A 16010-nucleotide genomic window follows, 5' to 3' on the forward strand; every position below is an offset into this window, starting at 1 on the left:
ACTTGCCCCTATAAACTCCAACATATAAGGCTAGAATCAAGGAATGCCTATTTACTATTAAAAGTATATGGAAATAAATGTACCTAGTTATGACAACAGCTCCAGTGCATCTCTGAATCTGCAAAAATTAAAGTCTGTCATGTCATGACCAAAACAGATGAGTTTGTCACATTGAATCTTTACTGCAGATTTTGAATCCTTTATTCACCTCTTCTTGTGTTTGACGCTTTGTGAGCTTGTAGCGGATGGTAGGTTCTGCATCATTTATTACAATTTCCCGTGCTATTAATTCGTCTGGAATTTTTGGCTGCAAAATGGAAAAAATAGTAGAGTGGTTGTGGAAGATGAAAGGAATTGAAGTAGCATGACCCACAAGTGGCTCCAAAAACATGCTGCATGTTTCAGCTTATCTATACAATTAGATAAAAAACATTGTGGGGGTATGCAAATGTGGAGGAATTGATCATCATTCCACCAATTTCTTAAAAAATAGAGGGCCATTTTAGTACAGGGTAAGGATAAATTGGTCATTTGTTAACATCATTTATTGTGTGAGCTCCATCTCTCTAGAAAGTTCTATTGCTTTCATTCCTCTTATCTTTTTCATTTATTGTCAGTTCCATCTTCCTCTTCTCAAATTTTGACCTTGATGCACAAGCACAAGCCTTTCAAAAATCATGTAATTGAAAAAAATTGCAACACAATGTAAACTATATATGTATAGTGACATATTTTAAATAAGAGTTTTATTTAACATGTATATAATATAGATTGGCTGAATTTTATGTATAATTGTTTTTGCTTTGCTAGAATCTAAAATTAATATATCCTCGTGTCATAATCTAGAAACTAAAAAGGTAAGAATATAAATAAAAATATATTTTATTTTATTTAGATCCACTAATGCTCAATAAAACTACTATATGAATTTTAAGGTCAATTTCATTCCTCTTATTAAAATAAAGGATACAATAGTAACTTTTTAGATGTACAAAAGACATGCATACTTTTTAAAAGATTCTTAATATTTTGATCGTGCATTATACACATGTATTTTTTAATAGAAATCCTATAAATACACATAAGTAACATGTAAGATTTAGATAGAAATTTACAGTTGCATTTGCCCGTGCAAATATGCTAGTATATAAAATAATATTCTAATAGTTGAAAGAAATATGATATAAATAAATGAAAACATTCTTAATTACTCATCAGAAGTGGCAATATAATAGTATTTCCTGTAGATTTTATGCTGTGAAGCTGCAGAGTAAGATAAAGGAAACAGACAAAGAAATTTATGACCAAAACTCACCTGAGATATTTTCTGGATTGTTGCATCAGAATTCTGAGAGATGGAAGATGATTGGAGTAATAAAGAAACAGTGGCAGAATTTGCTGCAACTGAATTTGATATAACAGAACTGGGAAGTCGAACAGTTTCTGGTAAAGGTACCCCAACAATGCCACACATACTTAAGGGAAAAGTTCCAGCAACAGATATTCCAGCAGATACCAAAGATTCTGCCGGTTGATCCCACTTCCTCTTTCTCCTGTTAGAAAAGATCACAAATGTTTATCAATACAAATGCTTAGACGAGGAGTTCACATAACAAATCCATACTTATGTGTGAAGCATTCAGGGATGCAGTTAATGGCTCATAGCCATCAAAACCTATGCATCCTAAAGTAATCACTTGGAGCTTAAGCAAACAAGAGTTCAGTCCTCAAAAATATAAGATTCAAGCCCTATTGTTTATGCGGTAAAAATTGGCATTGTAGTAATTACATAGAAAAAGAGGGCCCTTAACAAAGCCAAATGGAGGAACTATAAAGGCATCATTATTATTATTATTTCTCTATTGAATCAGAAACTATAATTTCATAACTTCAACAGGAAATGTGAACTAAAGATCTAATTACACTGATGCACCAAATTCAATAGCCAAACATAAGCTGATAAAGACTTTTTTTGCTCCGCTCTTTTAGCTTAAATGCAAAAAAAGTAACTGCCAACAATAAAGATATCATCTTTACTTCATATTAGACTTTGATCTATTTTTGAAGAAATTGCTCCTCAACTGCATGAGGTTGAAGTGCATAACTACAGAATAAGCTTTTCTATTGCCAACTAACCTTCAGCATTCTATGAGAAGCCCCTGTTTGCATTTGTCGTTTCCTTGGCCAGAAGTTTAGCACCGAAACATTAGACTTCTGCGAAACTTTATCAAGGTGTCTGTTGTGTATGAATACGTATTTACTTTCTTCCGTGTCCTTTTTCTAAATGAAGTAATAATGAATCTCCAACCTCATTATCCAATATTACTTTCTTTGACAAAGCCTCTTCATTCGGAAGAAGTAAAGATCTAGGTCAACACGTGTCAGCTCCTGAGGCAACTAGCTCATCTACCTGTCAATCTAAATAATTCTTAGAACTAGTCTATTGGAATGAACTTTTTACAGTAGACATATAATGATAATAATATATGTTGCATATCTTTGTATACAAGACCTTTTTTTAAAGTGTTTACATTTCATCTGCTATTTCTATAAATAATCAGATGTATCATATGATGACACGTTTTATGTCTCCAGACAAATTGCTAAGAAAGGTTTTTTATTTGTAGAAATATGACCAAGTAGCGATAATTAATAAATATATACGGGGTATGGTGAGGTAATGAGAAAGAGACAAGGAGGGAGACTAAACAAATTAAGCCAAAAACTCAGCAATCAAGGTGGATGGTTGGTTAAAACTTGTTGGTGCCTCCTATTTCAGCCGTCATTCCTCTTCTTCATAGTGATGCTTAATTCAGGGACCAACAACCACTGTGACTTCAAAATTTGCTTGACAACCTTGGTTGCCAGAAGAACAGAAATAGAAACAAGGAGGCTTTTGTCACCTAAGAATTGTTTATTGGATAAAGACACACACGTGACATGCAAGGAAAGTTTTTTCAACCTTACTTCTCAGGTAAGGTGGCAAGATACCATCGGGGGTTACAGTCCCAAATCCCAATCACCATTCTTGACAAAACCAAGAGCAATTACTTGATGTGCTTTCTCCTAAAAGAGAAGCTAAATGGAGCAAATAACATCGGAAATTGCATTCCCATCTCGATGATAAATTCCGGAGCCCCGGAAGTCATAAGGCCTCCCTCTCTCTAACTATATTAACTTAAATCACACGTCAAAGGATAGATATGGATATAGATATTAATGTCAAAGCTATGCTTGGGAACTGAGCACAATTTTGGTGACCAAATCCTTTGGTAACAACAATTATGAGAGCATCAAAGCCTGTTAAAAGAGGCACGCATTCTTCTAAAGCCTAAAGAAATTGGACAGTAGTAGGATGTGCATCACAAAAATCCCCAGATATAGAATCCCAACGGAAATTAAAAGCTCATAAACAAGCTTAGGGTTAGGGCATCAAAATAACTACCTTTGCCTCGTCGAGGTGGCCGCCGCCGTTGACTCTTGGGCAGGCTTCGGATCCCTTTCTTGGGTCATACCTTGATCCGACAGGAGGAGGAGGAGGAGGAGGAGCGGTGTTGCTCGTCGAAAGGGTTTCTCTTTCCAGTAATGATGAAGAGTATCCGTCGAGATTAGAAAAACGAGTTGGTGTGCTAACGAAGAAATGGTTTTTGAGGGGCGTTGGATGTCACATGTTCCCGAAATGACGTTACGCGATCAGGGCCGTTGATTTCTGGCCTGTGACCAGATGAGGAACGATGGTGTTGGATAAGGTTCCTCAATAAATACCGGATTTCCGATCCGGGCCGGGCCGGGCCGGCCTGCCTAAGAAGAACTCCCACATAATGTATATGCACGCCCTGCGCGAAAGCGACCAAGGGGACGAAGGGACCCGCAGCATCTTCGGTGTCGGCCCTCAACCCTGCTATTATTCGGGATTAGCCCATAATCCCCCTGTTAGATAACTGACATCAACACGTAGGTATGCAATATAATTGTTGCTCTTTTTTCTAAAGAATGTAGCTTTTGCAAGGACCCTACTCTTTTCCGAACAAAATTTAGCCGTTGATTGAATTAATTTGAGCTGTTTGATTTCCTTGAATCCTTTATATTGACACATGTCACATGTTTTTTTTTCTAGTGGAATTCACAAATGTCATTTTTATATTTGTTAAATTAAGTTTTAGGTTTTAAATTGGATTTGTGGGTTTTCATAATGATTGAGCCTTAAGAGAGTAATAAATGAGTTATTATGACAACCTAGCTTATTCGTTTGTATCTATAGAAGGGATACACATTTAACTCAAACATTCTTCTTAATTCCCCACATAAAAGCCTCAATTCCTCTCCCTCATGAGATTAGGGCTGAGATTAGAGAGCTTGCAAGTTTATTCTTGCTCAATGGTTTCCCTTTGTAAATTTGGATTTATGGGTTTTGGAGGCCTCATTCTCCTCTTGCGTTCAACATAAAAGATATTTTGAAATAATTAGTTTTGATGGCGTGGTAACTTGTAATTAGAGATGTTAAATGGGTGAGTTTGGGTATTAAATGGGCGGGCCATAAATGGGCAGGCATGTTTTGCCCATTTACTCATTTATGACTCATTTAACATTTTCTAAATGGGCGGGTTATTACCCGCCCATTTAGTAAACGGGCCACCCATTTGCCCGTTTAACTATAATAGCTATATATGTATAATACTTTTAGGGTGTTTTTTGTAAACTTTGAGGGGTTTTTTTGTAAACTATTGGGGTTTTTTTACAAAATTTAGGGGGGGTTTTGTAAACTTTTTGAATTATCAAAATATGCACAGGCATGTACATAACCCATTCAGGAATAGCATGAACATATTGAACAAGATAGCATTAAAATTATCAATCATATTTTTTTTCTTTTTACTATACCAAGCGCAAAGAACTCAAAGAATACATCACCTGTAAAATAATATACATTATTTATTGCGATAACCAATGTCACAAGAAGCCACTTATGCCACATTAAAAAAAATTCAAATAGAGCACAATTTTTTCGAATGTGCAAACTTGTCTTATGAATAAGCATCACAACTCGCCTTAAAATGCCACAATAACCTCAACCAAAGGAAAAATACAGACATAATTTTGATGGAATAGAGATAATAACAAACACATTAACCAAACATCAAACCCCTCACGAGAGCCACATAATTGTTGAACTGACAATTATTTATTTCAAGCATTGCAATGCGAGGGGAGATCATTGTTGTGTAGAATAAATCATTGTCTTCTCTCTTGAAGATACCATGTGGCCTCTCATCGATAATGAGGACAAGATCTGTAGGTATTAGGTTGTGTTGCTCATTGTCTTTTCTGGAAATGTGATCTTTGTGCCCTTCTTCCATCCGGGTTTTATATCTATTGTTAAGATCTCTTCCACAGTTTTTGGTCTCATGTAGAACAAAGACACAGAATACAGTAATCAAGTAATCAAATAAATATAAGATATTGCAGACCAAAAACTTTCACTAGTACATTTATGAAGATCATATATAAAAGGATAATGAACCAGGTAATCTTGTTAGGCAATGAACTAAATGATATATTTAACATAGTGCATGAGCAACGAATCTTTGCACATAGAAACTTCAAGATGCATCTTTTAAACAGCAACAAAAGGGCATGTAGTCACCAAAAAAAAGTACTTGTTGCTCGTCTCATATGATACATATCAATTTGATAAGGAACATTTAAAAAATCAGCCACTGCTAGCCATTTCCCAAAGCCTGTTGCTCGTCTCATATGAGGGTAAATCGATATCGAGCTCGAACTTCTCAACTCTCTTCATGTTTCTATCAACAACAACTGATACTCCTCATTAAGGAGATGCTGTAATGTAACGATGCTATGAAATGAAAGCAAACTTTATGCAAGTAAGCTATGTAGCAGAATATGAGAGCAAAATCAAGTACATGTAGTGAAAAGGATACAGCCGGAAATCTTGGTCTGATCATCTAATATTGGGATGATATTTGTTACTGAAGCACACATGGACAGTAGATTCCTGTAAGAAAAGGCAACTGTTATGCACTTAAAGTGGTGCTTAGGCCGACACGCTCACGCACGAGCAAAAAAAACCATGTTAAGTTAGTTTTGATAGTAAGCATCCACAGATTTATAAAAAAAAGGCGAAAAATTAGAACGTTAAGGAATATATGCGGTACTAATCCTCTCTTTTGTCTCGGTCCCAGATGAGGGTGATAAAACCATATAATTGTCTTTGGAAATGGAAACGACTCTGAATTGTTCTTTAACCACAGAGACATTTGTCTGATACACTGAAGCCATTTCCCACATACAAGGATAGACATACATGTACATGTTATATTTATGTACAAATGCATTGTGACCTGTAATATAGAGTTTCTGTTAATGATTTAGTATTGCTAGATACCTCATAAAATACAAATGCATTGTGACCTGTAATATAGAGTTTCTGTTAATGATTTAGTATTGCTAGATACCTCATAAAAGATTCAGCAATAGGCAGCAAATGATTGAAGTTTCTGTTAATGATTTAGTATTGCTAGATACCTCATAAAAGATTCAGCAATAGGCAGCAAATGATTGAATAGACTTTTTTTTATCAGATATGGCAGGATAAGTCAAACATCAATATTAACTTATTAAATAAGCCTCTGACAAAGAAGACGCAAGTTAATAAGAATATAAGAACAAATCAGTTACCTCTAATGATTTCTTTTCTATTACACTCAGGATATAGTGCTTGTACCATGCCTGTTAGCAAATTGATTGAAAGAATAATACATCAAAATAGGAAGGCATGTTCTACTAAATGATTCCCTTCAAGGAATACAGATGCATTTTGAATTTACTCAGGAAACTTGAGAAATAGCAAGGAGCAGGGGATTAGCAGTTCTAGAGATGCACACAGGTGTTGACAACAATAACAACATTTGAAACCCTTCCTAGATTATCAGAATAGACTACAATCTAATATAAATGCCTTAATATTATTCTTTCAAGCTGATGCAATATAATTATCAGAATAGACTAGCAATTGGTGCAAAGTTTGTACCATTATTATTCTTTCAAGCTGATGCAATATAATTATCAGAATAGACTAGCAATTGGTGCAAAGTTTGTACCATTGAGGAACCCAATATTGCACTGCCCGGGAGTCGTTGGCTCATCATAAATGCCAAAGATCAAACAAGCATACACTTATATGCATGTGCAAAAGATAACATCAGTACAATTTCACTGTTATCAAAGATTATATAATGAAACTCAAAGTCTATAGTAATGCATGAAGAAAATTTTCTATTGGTGCATCATAAAATCACTACAGACCCAACAAGGTAATGACACTTCAAGTTCAGAATAACTAAAGATGGCTCTCAAAATTTCAAGGTTCACCTCAACATCTTAATCTCATTACTCCAAAACTTCCGAACTAGGTGGTTCCTTTTTTATTAAGGGTTTTCTTCCGAAAAGAAATTTTTATATTTGAAATGATTAGCCATTTCAATCTGCAAGTTTTCTTCCCTCTCCTACCAAATTTAGTGTTTCTTAATGTAATCTCTGAAGCCTGCAGCCACTCACAAATTTTATCTAGTCCTCTCAGTTCATGAGAATATTCAGAAAACCACGTAATTTCCAAGTCAATATCATCAGTAAACACTGAAGACTAAAGAGGTAAAGTTATGAAATTTCTTCAGCTATGACTTACTGGCTCGATGTAGACTGGATTTTTGTCTGAATCCCACTATATAATACAAAATCCACACAAGTTCACTTTTTTTTGACCTAAACCTATCGAGCACAATCAAATCTCAGATCTAAACCGTTTCAACTCATATCCAGCCAAAATCCTAAAAGAGATCGACGGACTCACTTGATAAAGGATCGCTTGCTGCTGCCATCATCGATGTGGATGGCCTAAGAAGCGACGATCCCCTTGCTGCCGCCGGAGAGGAGATAGGCATTGCTGACCTCTTTGAAGCTCTCGAGCTCGTACTTGTGGATCGAGACATCGATTTTCTCGAGATTGAAGACGATGAAGGATAGGAGAGAGATTGTAGAGAGACGGTTGAGGCGGCGGAGGAGGAGGCGGAGGAGGCTCTGGGTTCGAGAGGCGGTTGAGGCGGCGGTGGAGGAGGCGGAGGAGGAGGAGGAACTGGGGTCGGGATTAAGACCCTGTTTGGATTGAGGGTAATGGGGGTGAGGGGAATGGAGGGTAACTTTTAACCTTGTTTGGGAAGGAAATATAACAGGTTAATAGGGGTGAGGGAAGGTGAAAAAATGGACAGATTTCTTCCCTTCCAATTTGGGGTGTAACTAGGGTGAAGGTAAAGAGAGGGAATACAATAAATGTAAATAGACAAATTTACCCCTAGCTAAGATCAAAATCCAACGGTTGAAATTTTCTCACAGAAACCCCAACATTATAAACTCTCTGTTGCTTCCTCCTCCGCCATTTCTTCTTCGCCGCTTCCCTCGCCTCCACGTCTTCACTCGTCTCCGCGTCAATCTCGCCTCAAAATTTTTTCAAGGTAAGATTTCTCTCCTCTTTCTTCAATTTTACTGCAGATCTTGTAATTCGTTCCAGTTTTTAGGCTCGGTTGGATTTTACTGCAGATTTTGTTGTTCAAAATGTCATGTATAGTTACCTTCTGTTTCTGAGGCAGAAAATAATGAACAGCTAACAGCCTTAAAATTGATCTTTTCCCTCTTTCTCATTTTTCTGTAGCCTCCTGAACTGAAGATCAAACCTTGGGTTGTGTTACTTGTGTACGGTTGTCATTGCACCTGGGTTGGCTCTGATTGGTCACTGGACCTAGATATTTTGACATTGCCCCCATCCCTGTATTGAGTTCTTCGTTGAATAGTATGATATAATTTGTTATAAACATGCTGGATCAGTTAAAATGTACATAACCTATGCTGCGGTAGCAGTTCAGATTCTTGATCTTCATTTTATATTCAGTTGCTTACATGAGTCTTATTAAATGCGCACGTTCATGTTGGCTCATATTAGTTTTGTGTTTACATGCGTCTATATTCATACAAAATTCCATGTCTTAACTCCTCATTTTTTAACTTGTTGAATAGATAATGGACGCATGGCTCCAATTTCAACACACATGTAACATTGCGGTTGGATATGCTATTTGCTTATTTGCTTATTGGTTCGTGCATCGAAGAGATAGGATTAGGAGATTAAATATTGATCCTCAAGAACCTAAAGAAGTAAGAGATGTTGTGCGAGAAATAATGTCTCAAAGAGTTATATGTCGTGAAATGATTCGCATACAATTGACGACATCAATGGTATGGTTTCTCGAAATGAAATTTTGTTAGAGAATTTCGATAGGATTAATGATGAGGACCCAAATGTCGAAATGAAATTTTGTTAGAGAATTTCGATAGGATTAATGATGAGGACCCAAATGACAACAATGATGAAAATGTGATTACCCCTGAAACTAAATCAACTGCAAATTCACAAAAGAAAACTAGAAAATCGAAGGATGAAATTTCTATTGTTGATCAGGAGGTGATAAAGGGTATGCAGAGGATAGCTGAGGCAATTGAATCCACTGGTGATAAATACATACAAGCTCTTGAACATGCTCCAATTAAAAGTAGTGATGTTTGGACCCATTTGCTTGAACTTGGTGTTGAGACTGCTCAAATTAAACAAGCGTATCTTGTCCTAACTAAGCATCCAGAGGATCTAAAAGCTTTGCTTGGATGTCCATTTGAAGAGCGCAAGGAACTTCTTATGATGATGTTATCTTGAGAATCTATGTTAGCCCGATCACGTTATTAGCTTATTATGTACTCATCTTATGAAGGTGGGATGTGCTGGTATTATTGGCATTTATTTTTGTAAGTTGTATTGTCGAATTTGATTATCTGAGGCAATTACGAACATGTTTGTTTTTGTGTTGCTTGTGGCAAAACTTAGTATGAATGTGGTCATATTTTGCTAGAAACATGTACTAATTGCAAAACTTTGATTTTATGAATTATGTTCCTTTTTTATGTAAGTTGTTTTAGCCTATTTAGTATGTATGTTGGTATGTGATTGTCATTATTATTTTTCATTCCAAACTTAGTATGAATGTGCAGTTGGATCGAACAGTTTCTGATGGCGCATTCTCCAGAACAGTGAACAAAAGTTGAAGATTTGCTTCGCTGAAATTTGTTCACATAACTTTTATATACATTCATCAGTTTCATAAACCAGAACTTTTATATACATGCATCAGTTTCATAAACCAGAAGGGATGGTACAATTTGTCTATGACTTACCAAAAGTCTGCATCAATGATCGTTAGTTTACAGAGAGCAAGCATTGCAGAAGCCTGAAGTTGTGGAAACTGGCATATAGAATTAAAGCATGAGTTTAGAAAATGGACCAGAAATGAGGTAGATGACACGATAGCAGGCAACCAAGTAAAAATATGTACTGCTACAAAACAAAAGAAATCTCAACTATGCATGCGTTGATCACCTTTTGCATCAAATTAAAGTTTCTACATAGCTTTGAGAGAAACAGAGCACAATGGATTTTCTTTTTTAACATGTGAGGATATATATCCGTGCAAAGCTTCAATTTTAACATGTGAGGGTATTTATGTCAATTTATATACATTCCCTTCACTTCCCTTCCCGTTATTAGACTTTCCAAACGGGGTGAAATAACTTCCCCTTGATTCACCTTACTAGTTTCCCAAACAAGTTTTAGAAATTCACTTCCCTTCCCTTCCCTTAACTTCCCCTAGGTTCCCCTAACTTCCCTTCACCCCCTCCAAATCCAAACAAGCCCTAAGGGTTTTTGTTTTGGGAATACGGGCGGGCGGGCAAATGTGTTAATAAACACTGCCCATTTAGTGCCCATTTAATATAATTTAAAATGAACCCGTCCGATTAGACCCATTTAACTAAATGGGTAGGTTTTGGACGAGCCAAGTGATGGGTGGGCTAGGTGGGTAAATGGGTATGAGCAAAAATTGACTTCCCTACTTGTGATATGGTCCCTCTTTTGATTGGAGCATGATGTGAAGATTCTTGACTTAGTTCCCCTTTGGCCTCTTCTTGAATGAACGACGGTCCTCCTTCCGCTTCCTCTTCTTGTTTGTGAAGTCATACCTGTTTCTATTTATTACCTCTTAATTAATAAAATATTATTTTATTATTTTATTAGTTTAATTTTTTAAATAATAAATTATTTTGTTTGAAAAATATGTGAAAAATATAAAATTTAATATGTGGTGTTAATTGTTGAAATAGTTAAAAATATAGGGAATAAAAAATAATAATATAAAAATAGATAAAAAAGAATATACCGAGAATATTATTTTTTTGTGCAAAAAATGATACAGTGGGTTGGAGATAAATTACTGTTTGATGTGGCTTTTGCATTATTTTGATGTAAATTTTGTACCATTTTAGTGCAATGGGTTGGAGATGGTCTAACTCACTCCAACATGATGAATGAGTCAAAATTAGAGTTAAGGGAACAAAAACAAAAAAAAAATCTATAGAAGTGGGACAATTTTGTCCCAAGCGGGATAGTTGTCATTCTAGTGTTCCAACAATTTAATCATTCTCCCTTTAAAAGAGTGAGTACTAGAAAAACTTTTATTTCCCAAAAATGCCCTTCATCTTTCATGAAATTAACCAATTTACTCTATTATCATAACACACAATCTTAGTAAATCACATTAATTAAAGGTTTATATTATAGTATAAATATTCTTTATATTATTAAATAAATTAAATCTAATATAACAATTAAATCAGTTATCATAATAGTATTAGATTATCAAGCGTGTGATGTTTTAATATATTGTAGGAATTATTATTTATGTAATAATGCAACTCCAATAGTACAATTTTATATTAAACATTAGATTTTTAATAGTATAAGATTATAATTAAACATTATTTTTTTTAGTGCTTATCAACTACAAATAAGGTTTATATTTCATCTAGAGTGGTTTTAAATAAAAATTGAAATAATTAATTATGTAACTCTAATTAAATTAATAAATTAATCATTATCTAATCAGCTTGTTAACAATAACTTGGTGTTTATGTGCACATATGTAAAGACATAGATGAAATGTTTTATTCAAACTTCAATAGTTAATGGTGTCTGAGAGACACAAACCAAGATAGAAAATAGTTCATACTTCTATAATTCTACCTTAAGTAGTCCCCACAAACTTAGATTTTCTAATGAGTGAAAATTTGATGTCCTTCTAATGGAAACATTTCATTAAAAAAATTTAGTAGTTTGGAAAGCTTCTTTTTGTGTATTAACACCTTTGACAAGTGAGCTCCTTTTGATACCTTCAACAAATTATCACGAACCCCTCCAACTTCCAGCTGTTTCATCACACTCTCTATATAGTCTCATTCCCGGGTCCCCCCTCTACCACCCTTCACATAATAAATACTAGGTTAAATCAAATGATTATAGTATCCAAGTTCTACTTTTTCCCCCTCTGCTACTCTTCTTTGCTTTGCCAATGCAATGAAATGTAAGGAAGACGGAGAGTTTGAATAGTAAAAGATTTACTTCTGCCATTTGAGGCAAGCTCGGTATTAGCGGTGATGTGAATTTGATGAAGGTGGTTGCAGCGAGCTTAGCAATTTCGATAGTATGGCCCGGAGATGATGTCAGAGGATGTGGAGAAGCTAGGTTCGATGGGCAATTGTGGTTGATTCGATGAATATGATGGGTATGACAAAGGAAGTAGTGGCAAATATTCGATCGAGGAAGGGGATGTGGATTTGGAGGTGGTGGTGAAGCTTTCGGTGGAGAAGGAGGGTGTTGGAGGAGCTCGTCATGAAGTTGGGACATGAGTTCTATCCATTCACATTTTTTAGTACTTCTGTGCATGGATAAATGCATTTATATTATCTAAATTGAAGTTTCAGTATAGTGTGGTGTGTGTTGTCATAATTGGAGAAACTCATTTCTTATTCACTTCTCTTTGTTTCTTTTTCATCTTATATAGGAAAAAAAATAAGATTAACGTATTTTTTTTTCATATACAGTGGGATGACTACGCGCACAACTTTATTTGGGGATTTGGCTACAAATGAATGATCAAAATTTGAAGCTGAAATTAAAGATAAGTCAGTAATAGCATTATCAGATTTTAAATCTCTATATACGAAGGTACATAATTTATTATTGAAATTCTTATTAAAGACAAATAAACATAAAATTCATTGAATAATTATCTCAATTTTGCAGGGGAGACAAGCATATCGTTACAAATTATATCAATAATATGTATCAACCCAAAAATACAACTAGCTAAAGAATTAAGGGAATGGTAAGTAGAACAAGCATACTTTCATATAGGGCTGTCCAAAACAGCCCTCGGCCCGGGCCCGGCCCGGGCCCGGCCCGGGATATATATGTATAAGTATATATAAGTATACTTTCTCTTATATAAGTATATATATATATATATATAAGAATACTCTCTTTTATATATGTATAATGTATGCATGTATGTATATATATACTCTCTCTTAGTATATATGTATATATAAGTATACTCTCTCTTATATATGTATACTCTCTCTTATATAAGTATATATTAGTATACACTCTCTTATATATGTATAATATATGTGTATATATATATATACTAATATACTCTCTCTCTTAGTATATATGTATATATAAGTATACTCTCTTTTATATATGTATACTCCCTATTATATAAGTATACTCTTTTATATATGTGTGTGTGTGTGTATACTCTCTCTCTTAGTATATAAGTATAGTATATTACAACGGTTACTTCCTCATTGGCCCAACGAGCAACGGCTACAGGGTTACTTATGCGATTCTCTCTCTCTCTCTCTCTTAAATTATAACTTATAAATATATACAATATATTTACATATAATATATGTATATATAATATATAGTTACATAATAATTTAGAAGTATATACTAATACATAATTATATAAAATATAATAATATTAAACTAAATTTTAGCATTTTTTATCAAAAAAAAAGAAATTTAAAAAAACCTAGGTGAGATGTACTTATCTATTGTGATGTGATGAATTCCAAAATAAATTTATACTTGTAATTTGTAAATGATTTATTAATTATTAATAAAGAATTTATTTTTATACTTTTTTATTTGTAATTTATGTCATTTTAAGTGATTAATAAAATTATTATTTTTTTATTATTTTTTTGTCTTTTTTTATAATTTAAAATTTAAATAAAATTTAAAAATTTGAAAAAAAAATTAAAAAAAAAGAAAAAAACCGGGCCGGCCCGGATGGACAGGCCTACTTTCATATAACGCAATAATGAAATAGTATTATATTTTAATCTAATGTGCAGGTTTCATTTGGAAAAAACCACAAAATCAAAAGGATCTCCATCAACGTTTTTTATAAATTCAAAAGAAATTCAAATTAGTGATATTATACTTACATCGCAGAATTCGATACACGTACAATATTAGAAACCTATTCTCATTAACATATTTAAATCTAACTAAATTTTGTCAATATACAGACACGTTATTGCACATTTAAAGCAAAGATAACTACTATTTTGAATAGACTCGAGCCATGGTTCAATGCTTGCAAAGACTACAACAAGAAGGTAGATAAAGATGTCAGTAAAGAGTGCACGAATGATAAATGCCGCTGAATCATTAATGACTCAGAACTAATGTTAAGTAATATATATTTTTTTATGGCATGAACATATTAAAATACAATATTAACTATCTCTAGAAATCGGTAATGAAACTACAGGTACATAGTTAAGATTCTCGTGGAAAATAACACGTATATTGCAAGGGTAACACTGTTTGATGCAACAAAAACTTTTATTAGATGCACAACAGAAAAATTTATTATAGAAAAAAGAGATAATCCTTAACTCTATTCAAGTAATAATTTAGAAAATCAAAAAAATTCCATATATATTAAAATAACATTTTTTCTCATTGAAACAGAAAAATAATCAAAGTTCATACTTTTAGAAATTTGTGTTCAACATAGAAAAGCGTTCAAATTCCTAGTGAAGTTAGATAAAAAACAAAACATGAACGAGGCGAAGAAAATATAATAGCACAAGAAATCCAACTCCCTCCTGATATTACAATCAACGTAGATGAAGAAGGTGTTACTCTAGAATTGCCCAGGAAAAAGATAAATGTGGAGAAAGATTGATCTCGGTTCAATTAAAATATGAATAAAAATAATAAAGGATAATATTTTTTGATCATTTTATATCATATCTTAATTTTTGAGTAGAATTAGAAATTTTTATAAGGGATTTTCATACAACATTATTAGAGGTTTTGTATGCTTATGTGATTGCTTTCATCACATAAAATTATACTATAGTTACCATTATTATTTAGTTTTCGTCTTTTTATTACTGTTTTTGGACAATTATAGATGTATTTCCATATCTTTTCTGTAATTGGTATGTTTTGTTCTTCAAATTTCATTGTAAATTTCTATATGGGATTGCTCTAATATTATTGCTTTTGGACATTTACTCTCTAATTGTAAAGTTCTACGATGCACAATTGTTTAAAATCTTTATGTTTCTTCGAGTTCATTCTAAATTTGTTTATATGTTTGCTCTAATTTTACTGCTTTGGGACAATTACTCTCTGGCTGCAATGTTCTGCAATGTGCACTTGATTAAAATCTTCATGTTTCTTTGAGTTTCATTATAAATTTCTTTATGGGTTTGCTCATATCCTACTACTTTTCAATAATGTGTATTATTGTATAAGTTGATTTTTATTATCTCATGTAAGAAGAGGCATCTCGGAACCATTCATTGCAATTTATTTTTATATGATTATTATGGTTTAGTAAAATTATTTATTATAAAACATGAGTTTATAATGTTCCAATGTGTTGTGCAATTTTATTTTTAATGTAATAAGAAATGTGGTTTCTTTTTTTACTAGAACATTAGTTCATAATGATATTGCTATTCTTGCTTGA

The 16010-nt window shown here is 33.6% G+C and overlaps 1 protein-coding gene and 1 long non-coding RNA gene across 2 annotated transcripts in view; both read right to left on the bottom strand.

The window, feature by feature from the left end:
• Nucleotides 1–3716, bottom strand: part of LOC109821176 (protein RIK) — a 28319-nt gene extending 24603 nt beyond the window's left edge. Inside the window, exons 1-4 of the mRNA XM_020387365.1 lie at nucleotides 3446–3716; nucleotides 1316–1553; nucleotides 209–307; nucleotides 84–118 (exon numbers count right to left, since the gene is read on the bottom strand). Of these exons, the coding sequence (XP_020242954.1) occupies nucleotides 84–118; nucleotides 209–307; nucleotides 1316–1553; nucleotides 3446–3513 (440 nt within the window). The 5' untranslated portion in view covers nucleotides 3514–3716. The remainder of the gene's footprint in view (nucleotides 1–83; nucleotides 119–208; nucleotides 308–1315; nucleotides 1554–3445) is intronic.
• LOC109851544 lies at nucleotides 9948–10540 on the bottom strand. Its single transcript, XR_002249880.1, has 3 exons — nucleotides 10496–10540; nucleotides 10294–10361; nucleotides 9948–10176 (listed from the first exon to the last, which is right to left on the bottom strand). It is a non-coding gene; the product is annotated as an uncharacterized LOC109851544 (long non-coding RNA).

This window comes from Asparagus officinalis, chromosome 8 (genome assembly GCF_001876935.1).
Source record: "Asparagus officinalis chromosome 8, Aspof.V1, whole genome shotgun sequence".
NCBI classification, from domain to species: Eukaryota; Viridiplantae; Streptophyta; class Magnoliopsida; order Asparagales; family Asparagaceae; genus Asparagus; species Asparagus officinalis.